The sequence below is a fragment of the Macaca mulatta genome, chromosome 10 (assembly GCF_049350105.2).
Source record: "Macaca mulatta isolate MMU2019108-1 chromosome 10, T2T-MMU8v2.0, whole genome shotgun sequence".
Taxonomy (NCBI): Eukaryota; Metazoa; Chordata; class Mammalia; order Primates; family Cercopithecidae; genus Macaca; species Macaca mulatta.
In genome coordinates, this window is record NC_133415.1 from 86,172,047 (window position 1) to 86,186,839 (window position 14,793).

The window sequence follows — 14,793 nt, forward strand, 5'->3', positions numbered from 1 at the left end:
GCCGGGCGAGGTGGCGGGCGCCTGTAGTCCCAGCTATTCGGGAGGCTGAGGCAGGAGAATGGCGTAAACCCGGGAGGCGGAGCTTGCAGTGAGCTGAGATCCGGCCACTGCACTCCAGCCCGGGCGACAGAGCGAGACTCCGTCTCAAAAAAAAAAAAAAAAAGAAAAAACAAAAACAAAAACAAAACAACCACAACAAAACTAAACTAAAGAGGTTTGAGGCCAGGCATGGTGGTTCACACCTATAATCCCAGCACTTTAGGAGACTGAGCCGGGCAGATCACTTGAGGCCAGGAATTCAAAACCAGCCTAGCCAACAGGGCAAAACCCCATCTCTTCTAAAAACACAAAAAAATTAGCCAGACGTCATGGCGGGCACCTGTAGTCCCAGCTACTTGGGAGGCTGAGGCACCAGAATCACTTGATCCCAGGAGGTGGAGGTTGCAGTGAGCTGAGTTTGCACCACTGCACTCCAGCCTGGGTGACAGAGTGAGATCCCCCGTCTCAAAAAAAAAAAAAAAAGAAATAATAAATTATTGTTTTCTAAACCACTAAATTTTAGGAATGGTTTGTGATATAGCAACAGATAGCCAAAATACCAGGAGAAAAGACTTTGGCTTTTGTCTTCTTTCTGCCTGGAATATGAACACAATTCTTGGGATGCAGCCACCATCCTGCCTCCACAAAGAAGAAAACCGCCCATAATTAAAATGGCAGAGCAGGAAGCTAGAAGCCTGGTTCCTTGATGGCATCCTGGAGCATCTACAGCAGCCGGAATAGCTGACCCCTGGACTTTTTTTAAACGTGGGAAAATTAACCCCTTTTATTTAAGTAATTTCTTGTTGGAGTTTCTACACTTGCAGCCCAGTGCAATCCTAACATTGAGTAAAAGTTTGAAGTAGTTTTCATTATATTTTGGTTGCCAGGCTGTATCCCTATGACTGGGATACTGCACTGACAGTGGGCCATATGGAACCCCAGTTATATTCAGATTACATATATACTCAGGCATGTACATGTTCAAACACACATGCAGACACATATGTGCATACACACATACAAATAACATAAACACACATGTACAAATCTATACTCACATGCAAATGCTCTCACATATACATACAAACACTTGCATTTACATGTCATCTACATGTGCACACACTTAGAAACATATACACACATGTTTCAGGTAATGTCTGGGATCAGGCTGGGAATCTAAGGTTCTATGAGTCTCTGAAAGGACTAATACTACCTCACCTTCACCCTCACAAAAGGCCCTTCAGGGCCAGGCATGGTGTCTCACCTCTGTAATCCCAGCACTTTGGGAGCCCAAGGTGAATGGATCTTGAGGTCAGGACTTTGAGACCAGCCTAGCCAATGTGGTGAAACCCCATCTCTAGTAAAAAATACAGCCGGATACATGCCTGTCATCCTAGCACTTTGGGGGCCGAGGCAGGCAGAATGCCTGAGCTCAGGAATTCAAGACCAGCCTGGGCAACATGGTGAACCCGTCTCTGCTAAAATACAAAAAAAAATTAGCCAGGCATGTTGACAGGTGCCTGTAATCCCAGCTACTTGGGAAGTCTGAGGCAGGAGAATCGCTTGAACCCAGGAGAAGGGGACCGCAGTGAGCCAAGATTTCACCACTGCACTCCAGCCTGGGCAACAGAGCGAGACTCCATCTCAGAAACAAAAACAAAAACAAAGGCTCTTCTGTAGAGCATCTGCAAGTGACCTGTGAATCACCAGGTCTTGCCTCATGGGGGCAGGCAAGAGGTGTGGCATCAAGTGAGACCAAGAGATTTGGATACTGGACATTATTAACCAGCCCTCCCAGCCAATGTTGGGCATTTGCTTGGCATTGAACCCTGGCTGTCACTAGGACCCACAGCCCAAGCTTGTAATGCATATACCACTTAAGCATCACCTCCAACACTGCATATCCCACTTGACCAAATATGCGCCATTCAGCCACCACCATCACTCAGGCATCTTGCAACTGCCAAAGCAGAAAGGACTACCAGGAATGAGGCAAGCACCACCCTTTCTGGTTGTGTGATCTCAAGCAGGTTACTTCCCCTCTCTGTCCTCATCTATAAAATGGAGGTGAGCTGGGAACGATGGCTCATGCCTGTAATCCCAGCACTTTGGGAGGCCGAGGCAGGCAGATCACCTGAGGTCAGGAGTGCGAGACCAGCCTGGCCAACATGGTGAAACCCCATCTCTACAAAAAATACAAAAGTTAGGCAGGGCAGCAGTGGCTCACGCCTATAATCCCAGCACTTTGGGAGGCCGAGGCAGGCAGATCACCTGAGGTCAAGAGTTCGTGACCAGCCTGACCAACATGGAGAAACCCCGTTTCTACTAAAAATACAAAAAATTAGCCAGGCATGGTGGCGGGCGCCTGTAATCCCAGCTACTTGGGAGGCTGAGGGAGGAGAATTGCTTGAACCCAGAAGGCGGAGGTTGCAGTGAGCCAAGATCACACCATTGCACTCCAGCCTGGGCGACACAGTGAGACTCTGTCAAAAAAAAAAAAAAAAGTTAGCCAGGTGTGGTGGCGGGCACCTGTAGTCCCAGCTACTTGGGAGGCTAAGGCAGGAGAATCATTTGAACCCAGGAGGCAGGATTGCAGTGAGCCAAGATCATTGCACCACTGCACTCCAGCCTGGGTGACAGAGCGAAACTCTGGCTCAAAAATAGTAATAAAATAAAATAAAAAGGAGGTGAAATAATAGGACTTTGCCCATTGGGCCTCTGTGAGAGCTAAATAATACTGCACATGGAAAGCACTCAGCACAGTGCTGGGTACACAGTATATACTCAGTAAATGTTTGGTGGTATCAATATTATCAATGAACTGTTAAAGGCTGCTCAGATGTGAAGGATGTAACCGTCCATGGCCCTGATAAAACCAGACATCTCAGAGCTCAAGCAGAGTAAGAAGAGACGAGAGGATCGGTGAGTCTAATAACCTTATCTCACAATGGATAATCTAAAGGTCAGTGAGGAAAAGGGCCTAGTTCAAAGAGAACCAGGACTGGAACACAGGGTTCTTCCCCAGACCAAGTTCATCCCCATATGTGAGCTGCCCAGAGGAAGAAGTGAGAAGCAAAGCACACCATCATCTCCATAGCTTCACTCATGCTTCCAGTCAATCTATCTTTTAAGCACCTACTATGTTCTGGCATCATGCTGGTCATTCATACAACACAGAGGTGTCTTTCCGTTGGTCCTACCACCTGACACCAGGGCATCTGTCTGTCTGAGTTGCCCCCCAGCCCAGCCTTACCTGGGCTCCGGGTCAGTGGGGGTGCACCTCTTCGAGACATATGCCATCTTCAAGGACACGTGTTTGGCCTCGCTGAGGTTCTGGGGTGTGGGGCCAGGGGAGGAAGGCTGCCGCTGAAGGGGTGAGGCGGGAGGTGAGTCCCAGCCGACCGAGGTCCCACCAGCAGAGTTCTTGAAATACGGTGAGACGTCCTTCATATACTTGACTGATTGGGAGAGACATCAGCAGTCACCACTGTGACATGGGCTCCCAGCACATATCACAATTGTCACTAATTTATTAAGAGTGTCCAGTGTCACTATTAGACCTTTAGTAAGCAAGAGTCCAATAGTGATATTAACAAACTCTTCTAGGTTAAAGTCTCTGATGGGGCAGTGGAGCAGAAAATACCGTATCCCTTTTCTCTATCCCTATATAGAGATAGGGCCTGCCTATAGCCCTTCTCTCATTTTCCCTGTGGTTGATAGACACACAGCCACTGGAAGAAAGACTCTATTTCCCAGCCTCCTTTGCAGTGAGGTGTGGCCATGTGACTTTTTTTTTTTCTTTTTGAAACAGTTTCTCTCTGTCACCCAGACTAGAGTGCCCTGGTGCTATCACAGCTCACTACAGCCTCAGTCTCCCAGATCAGTCAATCCTCCCACCTCAGCTCCCTAAGTAGCTGGGTCTACAGATATGCACCACCACACCAAGCTATTAATTTGTTGTAGAGATGGAGTCTCACCATGTTGCTGGTCTTGAACTCCTAGACAGTGTATACAAGAAGGTGGTTAAAAGACTTTCCCAGGCTGGGCGTGGTGGCTCACACCTATAATCCTAGCACTTTTGGAGGCCAAGGCAGGCGGATCACTTGAGGTCAAAAGTTCGAGACCAGCCTGACCAACATGGTGAAACCCCGTCTCTACTAAAAATACAAAAATTAGCCGGGCGTGGTGGCTCGCACTTGTAATCCCAGCTACTGGGGAGGCTGAGGCAGGAGAATCACTTGAAACTGGGAGGAGGAGGTTGCAGTGAGCCAAGATCGCACCACTGTACTCCAGCCTGGGCAACAGAGCAAGACTCTGTCTCAAAAAAAAAAAAAAAAAAAAAAAAAAAGATTTTCCCAGGCTGGGCATGGTGGCTCACACCTATAATTCCGGCACTTTGGGAGGCCGAGGCAGTGTGGATCACTTGAGGTCAGGAGTTCGAGACCAGTCTGGCCAACATGGTGCAACCCTGTCTCTACTAATAATACAAACGTTAGCTGGGCGGGGTGCTGCATGCCTGTAATCCCAGCTGCTTGAGAGGCTGAGGCATGAAAATCACTTGAACATGGGAAGCAGAGGTTGCAATGAGCCAAGATTGCACCACTGCACTCCAGCCTGGACAATGAAGTGAGATTGTCTCAAAAAAAAAAAAAGATGACTTTCCCAAGACCTTGTCTCTCTTCTCCCAACAAGGATATAGCCTCTATGGGTGCCTGATGCCTGCTAGCCTTTGGGCAGCCTCTCTTCCTCTGCAGCCTCTCTTCCTCTGCTCTCAACCACACCTGCTCCCAGGGCCATCTGACTTGCTAGCTATCTGACGTCTGCAGTCAAAGCCCAGCCAACATGCCCTGTGAGTGGACAGCCCAGGAAGGAGTTAGGAACTCTTGGCCCACCTCCCTGGAAGAACCAGATAAGAAGCTATTTCTGTCGCAGGAGATGCCTCTGAGGCTCAGATAGTATTCAAAGCAAACGGGGGCAAAAGAGAGAGGGAGTTACAAACCCTATTAGGGTTGGAATAGAAGCAATGTTGAAAGAAAGCAGGGCCAGGTTTTTTTGGAAGAAGCAAACCTAGGTCTGACTTTTGGGGACTAGGACTCAAATGACTTATCACTGCAGCAACGACTTACCCCACGACTGACTATTGGATTGTGTCTCAAAGGGCAGCGGAAGTGGGACATGTCACAGCCTACTTGACAGCCGAAAACCATCTCCCCTCTTTTTCCTTTGCTAAGAGAAGCCTGAGTCCTAGAGGCTCAGCTTCTCCCCAGCTTAGAGGGAGAACCCTGATTGGTCAAATCTAATCATGATCATTTCATCCTTCTTGCTTGGGATTGGTTTAGAAAGGGGCAAACAATACAGTTCTGGCCAATGAGATGTGATGAAAAAAACACTGCCTTCCTTTTCTCCTCCTTTCACCTTTCAAAGTTGCTAGGAGGGAGCTTGGTACTAGCACAACGACAGCTACTTTTTTTTTCTTTTTTTTTTTTTTTGAGACAGAGTCTCGCTCTGTCGCCCAGGCTGGAGTGCAATGGTGCAATATTTGCTCACTGCAACCTCTGTCTCCCAGGTTCAAGCAATTCTCCTGCCTCAACCTCCCAAGTAGCTGGGATTATAGGTGCGTACCACCACACCCAGCTAATTTTTGTATTTTTAGTAGAGATGGGGTTTCGCCATATTGGCCAGACTGGTCTTGAACTCCTGACCTCAGGTGCTCTGCCGGCCTCGGCCTCCAAAAGTGCTGGGATTACAGGCGTGAGCCACTGTGCCCGGCCTACTTTTTGACCATAAAGGTTGGGGTCCACACATTGAAGATGGTGAAGCAGAAAGATAGAGAGACCTGAGTTTTCGATGATACCATGAGCCCCTAAATTAATCTTCCCTGGAGCCATGCTGCCTCAAGATGTTCTGGAAGATAACACATTTTCTTCGATGTTTAAACCTCATTGAATTGGGTTCCTGTTACTTGCAGTCAAAAGCATCCTGACAAATACAGCCCCCAGTGATGCAACTGCTACATCTCCTTGCTACAAGTGGCCACATCCCTCCCCTGCTCAAAGCCCTGCTCTGGCTCCCGTGCACCCTTCGCCTAACTTCAACACCATCTAGGATGTAGGCCCTGCCCATAGGTCCTGTCCTCCTCCCTGGCTTCACTTCTTGCCATATCCCTCATCTCACCCTCTAGTCCAATCATACTAACTACTCAGAGGCTGTATGAGCTTCCAAACTTCCACACTATTGAATGCAGTTCCCGGCCTTGCGCGGTGTCTCACGTCTATAATCCCAGCACTTTGGGAGGCCACAGTGGGTGGATTGCTTGAGTTCAGGAGTTTGAGATGAACCTGGCCAACATGCAGAAACCCCGTCCTTATTAAAAATACAGAAAAAAATTAGCTGGGCATGGTGGTGGGCACCTGTAATCCCAGCTACTTGGGAAGCTGAGGCAGGAGAATTGCTTGAACACAGGAGGCGGAGGTTCCAGTGAGCCAAGATCGCGCCACTGCACTCCAGCCTGAGGGACAGAGAGAGACCCCATCTCAAAAAAAAAAAAAAAAAAAAAGGAAGTAAGTACAATTTTAAAAAAAAATTAGCCAGGTGTGGTGACACACACCTGTGATCCCAGCTACTCAAGAGGCTGTGGCAGGAGGATCGCTTGAGCCCAGGAGGCAGAGGTTGCAACAAGCCATGATTATGCCACTGCACTCCAGTCTGGGTAACAGAGTGATATCCTGTCTCAAAAAAAAAAAAAAAAAAAAAAAAAGAGAGAGAGAGAGAAAAGAAAAAAGAAAAGAAAAGAAAGAAAATGCAGTTCCCTCTGGAGTCAGATGCTCTTGGATTTGAATTCCAGCTCCAGCACTGTCTAGCTGTGTAACCATGGACAAGGTCATTCACCTCTCTGGGCCTCAATGTGCTAGTCAATAAAAGATGAATAGGGCTGGGCACAGTGGCTTACGCCTGTAATCCCAGCACTTTGGGAGGCCGAGGCGGGCAGATCACCTGAGGCTGGGAGTTCAAGACCAGCCTGGCCAACATGGCGAAACCCCGTCTCTACTAAAAACACAAAAATTAGCCGGGCCGTGGTGGCACGCACCTGTAATCCCAGCTACTCAGGAGGCTGAGGCAAGAGAATTGCTTAAACCCAGGAGGCAGAGGCTGCAGTGAACCGAGATTGCGCCATTGCACTCCAGCCTGGGCAACAAGAGCAAAACTCCATCTCAAAAAAATAATAATAATAAAAATAAAAAGTAATAAAAATAAAAGATGAATAACTACAGCCAGACATGGTGGCCCACGCCTGTAATCCCAGCACTTTGGGAGCCCGAGGCAGGCAGACTGCTCGAGCCCAGGAGTTCAAGACCAGCCTAGGCAACATAGCAAAACCTTGTCTCTACCAAAAATACAAAAAATTAGCCAGGCATGGTAGTGTGCGCCTGTAGTCTCAGCTACTCAGGAAGCTGAGGTGGGAGGATTTCTTGAGCCCAGGAGGCAGAGGTTACAGTAAGCCAAGATTACGCCACTGCACTCCAGCCTGGGCAATAGAGTGAGACCCTGTTTCAAAAAAAAAAAAAAGTCTACCTCAGAGAGATGTCAGGATTAAATAAAATGTTGTAAGGCATGTGGTGAGTATTAAGGACTCAAGAAATGGGTGTTTCTCACTTATCAGCCTTCCTTGCCCACACTTCCTAGGTCTCTGATTCTGTATGTTGGGGTTGTCTCCTCCACAAAACTGGGAACTCCTAAAAGAAATGGCCGGGCGCGGTGCCTCACACCTGTAATCCCAGCACTTGGGAGGCCGAGGCGGGTGGATCACGAGGTCAGCAGATTGAGACCATCTTGGCCAAAGTGGTGAAACCTCGTCTCTACTAAAAATACAAAAATTAGCCGGGCATGGTGGCATGCGCCTATAGTCCCAGCTACTCAGGTGGCTGAGGCAGGAGAATCGCTTGAGCCCAGGAGGTGGAGGTTGCAGTGAGCCGAGATCGTGCCATTGCACTCCAGCCTAGGCGACAGAGCAAGACTCCGTCTCAAAAAAAAAGAAAGAAAGAAACTGGGCTTGCTCTTCAAACTCAGAGTTGGCCAGGTAGTAGCTTACGCCTGTAATCCCAGCACTTGCGGAGGCCGAGGCAGGCAGATCACTTGAGCCTAGGAGTTTGAGAGCAGCCTGGGCAACATGGCAAAACCCCGTCTCTACCAAAAATACAAAAAACTCGCTGGGCATGGTGGTGTGCATCTGCAGTCCTAGGTACTTGGGAGGGTGAGGTAGGAGGCTGAGGTGGGAGGCTTGCTTGAGCCCAGGTTGAAGCTGTAGTCAGCCTTGATCACACCACTGCACTCCAGCCTGCATGACAAAGCAAGACCCTGTTTCAAACAAACGAACCCAGAGTCAGTGTTCTGTGAATGAAAAAAATGAATGCCAGGGCAGGACAGGCTAATTTAGCAGGAGGTAAGAGGTGCCATAGCCCAGGAGATCCAGGCCCAGCTCACAGGTCACCTCCTCTAGGAAGCCTTCCCAGATGCCCAGTCTGGATTCATCATACCCATCACCTCTGCAGTCCCCTACGCTTCACTCCCCTGTGATTGTCTATGTGGGGTCTGTGTCCCCAACTAGACTGAGAGCACTTTGAGGGCAGGGACCTGGTCTGACTCTTCTCTGTGTCCCCAGAATCCAGCAGAGATCTCATACACTACATGCTCAGCAAATGAACATTTGTCAACTTTGAAGCCAGAGAAACTGCCAGATCCCCTGCTCACCCAGCCATCCCAGACCTGGGTCCCCCTCCTTTCCCACAGGAACATGCTATAAATGGACAGCATACCAGCTGATGCCAGAATCAGGGCTTGCATTTCACAAAACAAGTGGCCTGTCCCAGAGTGGGGGTGGGGTCCTGGGGGCCCCAGAGTGTGGCCATAAATAGCCCAACTCTGAGGCCTCCTCCCCTCTCTGATTTCTGCCTGAGTCACCCGACAAGGCAGGGTGGGGCTGCCAAAGCCTGTGGCCTAGAGAGCTGAGGGCACAACCACAGCCCTGTGGCCAGCATTCTTGAGACTCCAAAGATAGGCCTAGCCAGTGCCCCCGTCCTCCCCAGCCAAGCCTCTGGCCTGGGAACCCAATAAGCAGTGACACATGGGCCCTTCCTCCTCAGGGAAGCTGAGGCACCTACAAACAGAGGCCCCAATTTCCAGGGACCTCCAGGTCTGCCAAGGAGGGAAGCCAGGATCTGGCCCTGGCCCCAAAGAGCCAGGAATAGATTCCACTGGAAACACACGGAAGAGAAACAGGGCAGGATCACTCACCCAGCCCAGTGTAAGTGGACTGGGGTCACATATGCGTTGCTGAGAGAAGGGAACACATGTGTTTGGGCAACAGGATCTCCAGTACTTATCCCAGTGCTTAATAAATGTCTGTGACTCAATGTCCTGGCTGAAGGGAAGCCTGTCCTCCAAGCTCAAGCTGTTCCTTGTCTGTTCAGTGTGTGGTCATTTACTTACCCCTGCTTGAAATTAGATGACAGAGCCATTGTTTACTAGCCCATGGCCTTTCTCCCCTAACCAGAATGTCAGTTCCCTGATAGCAGGGGCTGCCCTGTTTTCCAGTTCACTAGGGTATCCTCACCATCAAGAATAGTACCTGACAGCCAGGTGCAGTGGCTCATGCCTATATTCCCAACACTTCGGGAGGCCAAAGCAAGCAGATCACCTGAGGTCAGGAGTTTGAGACCAGCCTGGCCAACATGGCAAAACCCCATCTCTACGAAAAATACAAAAACAGACCGGGCGCGGTGGCTCACGCCTGTAATCCCAGCACTTTGGGAGGCCGAGACGGGCGGATCACGAGGTCAGGAGATCGAGACCATCCTGGCTAACACGGTGAAACCCGGTCTCTACTAAAAAATACAAAAAACTAGCCGGGCGAGGTGGCAGGCGCCTATAGTCCCAGCTACTCGGGAGGCTGAGGCAGGAGAATAGCGTGAACCCGGGAGGCGGAGCTTGAAGTGAGCCGAGATCCGGCCACTGCACTCCAGCCTGGGTGACAGAGCGAGACTCCGTCTCAAAAAAAAAAAAAAATACAAAAACAATTAGCCAGGTGTGGTGGCACATGCCTGTAATCCCAGCTACTTGGGAGGCTGAGGCAGGAGAATTGCTTGAACTCAGTAGGCAGAGGTTGCAGTGAGCCAAGATCGCACCACTGCACTCCAGCCTGGGTGACAGAGCAAGACTCCGTCTCAAAAAAAAAAAAAAAAAAAAAAAGATCCAGCTGGAGGCTGGGCGCAGTGGCTCACGCCTGTAATCCCAGCACTTTGGGAGGCCGAGGCAGGTGGATCTCTTGAGGCCAGGAGTTCAAGACCAGCCTGGCCAACATGATGAAACCTCGTCTCTCCTAAAAATTCAACAATTAGGCATGGTGGCAGACGCCTGTAATCCCAACTACTTGGGAGGCTGAGGCAGGAGAATCACTCGAACCCGGGAGGCAGAGTTTGCAGTGAGCCAGGATTGCGACACTGCACTCCAGCCTGGGTGACAGACATCTCAAACAAACAAACAAAAACAAAAACAAAAAGATTCGTCTGGGCTCAGTGGCTCACACCTGTGAGCACTTTGGGAATCCAAGGCAGGAGGATCGCTTGAGCCCAGAAGTTCAAAAGCAGCCTGGCCAACATGGCAAAACACCGTCTCTACCAAAAATACACAAAATTAGCCAGGTGTGGTGGTGCACACCTGTAATCCCGGCTACTCAGGAGGCTGAGGTGGGACGATCACTTGAGCCCAGGAGGTTGAGGCTAAAGTGAGCTGTGATCGTGCCACTGCACTCTAGCCTGGATGACAGAGAGAAACCCTGTCTCAAAAAAAAAAGCCAATTTAAAAATAAATAAGTGAAAGATTCAATACCTGTAAAGCACCTTCTCCTGCCTGGCATAGAACAGGACTGTCCGGAAACAGCAGTGTGGTTATGATTTCTGCTGCTGTTGCTAGTGTGACAGTATAAGGGGCTAGGCATGTAATGTGGTGACAGACAGACGAGGATCTGAATCCAGGCCCCGTACTATCACTTGCATGAGGCAAGGTCTCTCTGAGCCTCAGTTTCTTTGCCTATATAATGGGCACTGACATGTCAGCCCTCAACTTGAACTTGAGGATTCAAGTTCCAGCTGCCCACCCATCCACCCGGGATGGTGTCAAGAGGACTTGGGATTCCAGCAGGCCCTGGAAGGGATGACCTTTAAGGTCTTGCTGGTCTAGCAAGGCTGAACTATAAATAGTTCCTAGACTCTGGCAGGCCCTATAACAGGGATGACCAGCAGAGCCCAGGGGTTGCCACACTTTGGGGGATAAAATCTCAATTTACCACACCCTTGAGTACTACAGGGGTTACGACCTATACAAGATCCCAAAAGCATGTGACCCTTTTGACCTAACAGCAACCCTTCCAGGAACCACCCTTCAGATAAGTGCTCACAGGTGCACAGAAGGCTCATAGCACTATTGTCTATCCTGCAAGAGGCTAGGGACAACTTGAATATTCGTGAGTAGGGGCTGCTAAAAACAAGATGTGAACTCCCCGACTGGCAGACACTACTCAGTCTTGTTCATGGCTATATCCCTGGTGCCTGCATTCAGTCCTGGCACAGAGCAAGGGCTCAGTAAATATGTGTTACATTAATGAACAAATCCATGGGATTTTTTTTTTTTTTTTTTTTTTTTGAGATGGAGTCTCGCTGTCACCCAGGCTGGAGTGCAGTGGTGTGATCTCGGCTCACTGCAAGCTCCGCCTCCTGGGTTCACGCCATTCTCCTGCCTCAGCCTCCCGAGTAGCTGGGACCACAGGCGCCCGCCACCAAGCCTGGCTAATTTTTTGTATTTTTAGTAGAGATGGGGTTTCACCGTGTTAGCCAGGATGGTCTCGATCTCCTGGCCTCGTGATCTGCCCACCTTGGCCTCCCAAAGTGCTGGGATTACAGATGTTAGCCACCGTGCCCGGCAGGATTTTTTTTTTTTTTTAATTTGTAGACATGAGATCTTGCTATATTGTCCAAGCTGGAGTGCAGCAGCTGTTCACAGGTGCATCATAGTGTACTCCACTCTCGAATCCCTGGCCTCAAACAATCCTCCAACCTCAGCCTCAGGAGTAAATAGGACTACAGATGTGTAGTCCTCCAGCCCAGTAATAGGATATTACATGACCATTAACAAGAATGAGGGGCCGGGCACAATGGCTCACACGTGTAATCCCAGCACTTTGGGAGACCGATGGTGGCAGAGCAACTGAGCTCAGTAGTTTAAGACCAGCCTGGGCAACATGGTGAAATCCCATCTCCACAAAAAGCACAAAAATTTAGCTGGATGTGGTGGTATGCACCTGTAGTCCCAGCTACTCAGGAGGCTGAGATGGGAGGATCACTTGAATCTAGGAGGTCGAGGCTGCAGTGAGCAATGATTGTGCCACTGCACTCCAACCTGGGCAACAGAACGAGACACTGTCTCAAAAAAATTATAAAATAAAAAATATTTAAAATATTTTAAAAATGAAAAAGACTTACATGTTCTCAACTTATTACGTGATAAAAACAAATATGGAAACTTTCTTTTTTTTTTTTTTTTTTTTTTTTTTGAGACGGAGTCTTGCTCTGTCACCCAGGCTGGAGTGCAGTGGCCGGATCTCAGCTCACTGCAAGCTCCGCCTCCCGGGTTTACGCCATTCTCCTGCCTCAGCCTCCCGAGTAGCCGGGACTACAGGCGCCCGCCACCGCGCCCGGCTAGTTTTTTGTATTTTTAGTAGAGACAGGGTTTCACCGTGTTAGCCAGGATGGTCTCGATCTCCTGACCTCGTGATCCGCCCGCCTCAGCCTCCCAAAGTGCTGGGATTACAGGCTTGAGCCACCGCGCCCGGCCATGGAAACTTTCTGGAAGAAAATGTGTGAAAGTATCAACACTGGTTATCTCTATAAGATGATCCCTTTGCACTCTCCTGTTGTTGGTAATTTTTTTTTTTAAAGACAGTGTCTTGCTCTGTCGCCCAGATTAGAGTACAGTGGCATAATCGTAGTTTGGGTACAGCCTTGAACTCCTGGGCTCAAGCAATCCTCCTACCCAGCCTCCTGAAAGCTGGGACTACAGGTGCACAACACTATGCCCAGCTAATTTTTTAAAAAATCTTTGGCCAGGCGCAGTGGCTCATGCCTTTAATCCCAGCACTCTGGGAGGCCGAGGCAGCTGGATTGCTTGAAGTCAGGAGTTTGAAACCAGCCTGACCAAGACGGTGAAACCCTGTCCCTACTAAAAATACAAAAATTAGCCAGGTGTGGTGGCCGGCACCTGTAATCCCAGCTACTTGGGAGGCTGAGGCAGGAAAACTGCTTGAACCTGGGAGGCAAAGGTTGCAATGAGCCAAGATCATGCCACTGCACTCCAACCTGGACAACAAAGCAAGACTCGATCTCAAAAAAAAAAAAAAAATTTTGTAGGCTGGGCACAGTGACTTATGCCTGTAATCCCAGCACTTTGGGAGTCCTTAGGCAGATCACCTGAGGTCAGGAGTTTGAGACCAGCCTGGCCAACATGGTGAAACCCCATCTCTACTATATACAAAAATCAGCCAGGCATGGTGGCACATGCCTGTGATCCCAGCTGCTTGGGAAGGTGAGGCAGGAAAATCACTTGAACCCAGGAGGTGGAAGTTTCAGTGAGCTGAGATAGAACCATTGCACTCCAGCCTGGGTAACAGAGTGAGACTCCACTTAAAAAAAAAAAAAGAAAAAAGGCCGGGCGCGGTGGCTCAAGCCTGTAATCCCAGCACTTTGGGAGGCCGAGACGGGCGGATCACGAGGTCAGGAGATCGAGACCATCCTGACTAACACGGTGAAACCCCGTCTCTACTAAAAAATACAAAAAACTAGCCGGGCGAGGCGGTGGGCGCCTGTAGTCCCAGCTACTCGGGAGGCTGAGGCAGGAGAATGGCGTGAACCCGGGAGGCGGAGCTTGCAGTGAGCTGAGATCCGGCCACTGCACTCCAGCCTGGGCGACAGAGCAAGACTCCATCTCAAAAAAAAAAAAAAAAAAAAAAATTGGGCCAGGCACAGTGGCTCATGCCTGTAATCCTAGCACTTTGGGAGGCCGAGGCGGGTAAATCACCTGAGGTCAGGAGTGGCGAAACCCCATCTCTACTATACAAAAATTAGCCAGACATGTTGGTGTGTACCTGTAATCCCAGCTACTCAGGAGGCTGAGGCAGGAGAATCGTTTGAACCCAGGAGGTGGAGATTGCAGTGAGCCGAGATCACACCATTGCACTCCAGCCTGGCCAACAAGAGCAAAACTCCATCTCAAAAAAACAAAACAAAACAAAAAATTGTAGCGATGAGGTCTTGCCATGTTGCCTAGGCTAGTCTCGAACTCCTGGTCTCAAGGGATCCTCCCACCTCAGCCTCTCAAAGTGCTGTAATTACAAGCATGAGCCACTTTTTTTTTTTTTCAAGACAGGGTCTCACTCTGTCACCCAGCTTGGAGTGCAATGGCACAATCACAGCTCACTCCATCCTCCACATCCCGGGCTCAAATGATCCTTCAGCCTCAGCATCCCAAGTAGCTGCAACTACAGGAATGTGCCACCATGCCTGGCAAATTTTTGTAATTTTTTTTTTGGAGAGACAGGGTTTTACTATGTTGCTCAGGCTAAGCTGGATTTTTTTTTTTTTTTTTTTGAGACGGAGTCTCGCTCTGTCACCCAGGCTGGAGTGCAGTGGCCGGATCTCAGCTCACTGC

At 49.4% G+C, this 14,793-nt stretch overlaps 1 protein-coding gene and 1 long non-coding RNA gene across 8 annotated transcripts in view; one reads left to right on the plus strand and one right to left on the minus strand.

Moving 5' to 3' along the window:
- Nucleotides 1-14,793, minus strand: part of SNTA1 (syntrophin alpha 1) — a 35,445-nt gene that overhangs the window by 7,066 nt on the left and 13,586 nt on the right. For all 7 annotated transcript variants that reach the window (NM_001266239.1, XM_077948601.1, XM_077948604.1 and 4 more), the window contains 1 exon segment: nucleotides 3,293-3,497. In NM_001266239.1, the coding sequence (NP_001253168.1) occupies nucleotides 3,293-3,497 (205 nt within the window).
- On the plus strand, nucleotides 5,476-11,834 carry LOC144332061 (uncharacterized). Its single transcript, XR_013399784.1, has 2 exons — nucleotides 5,476-5,773; nucleotides 10,160-11,834. It is a non-coding gene; the product is annotated as an uncharacterized LOC144332061 (long non-coding RNA).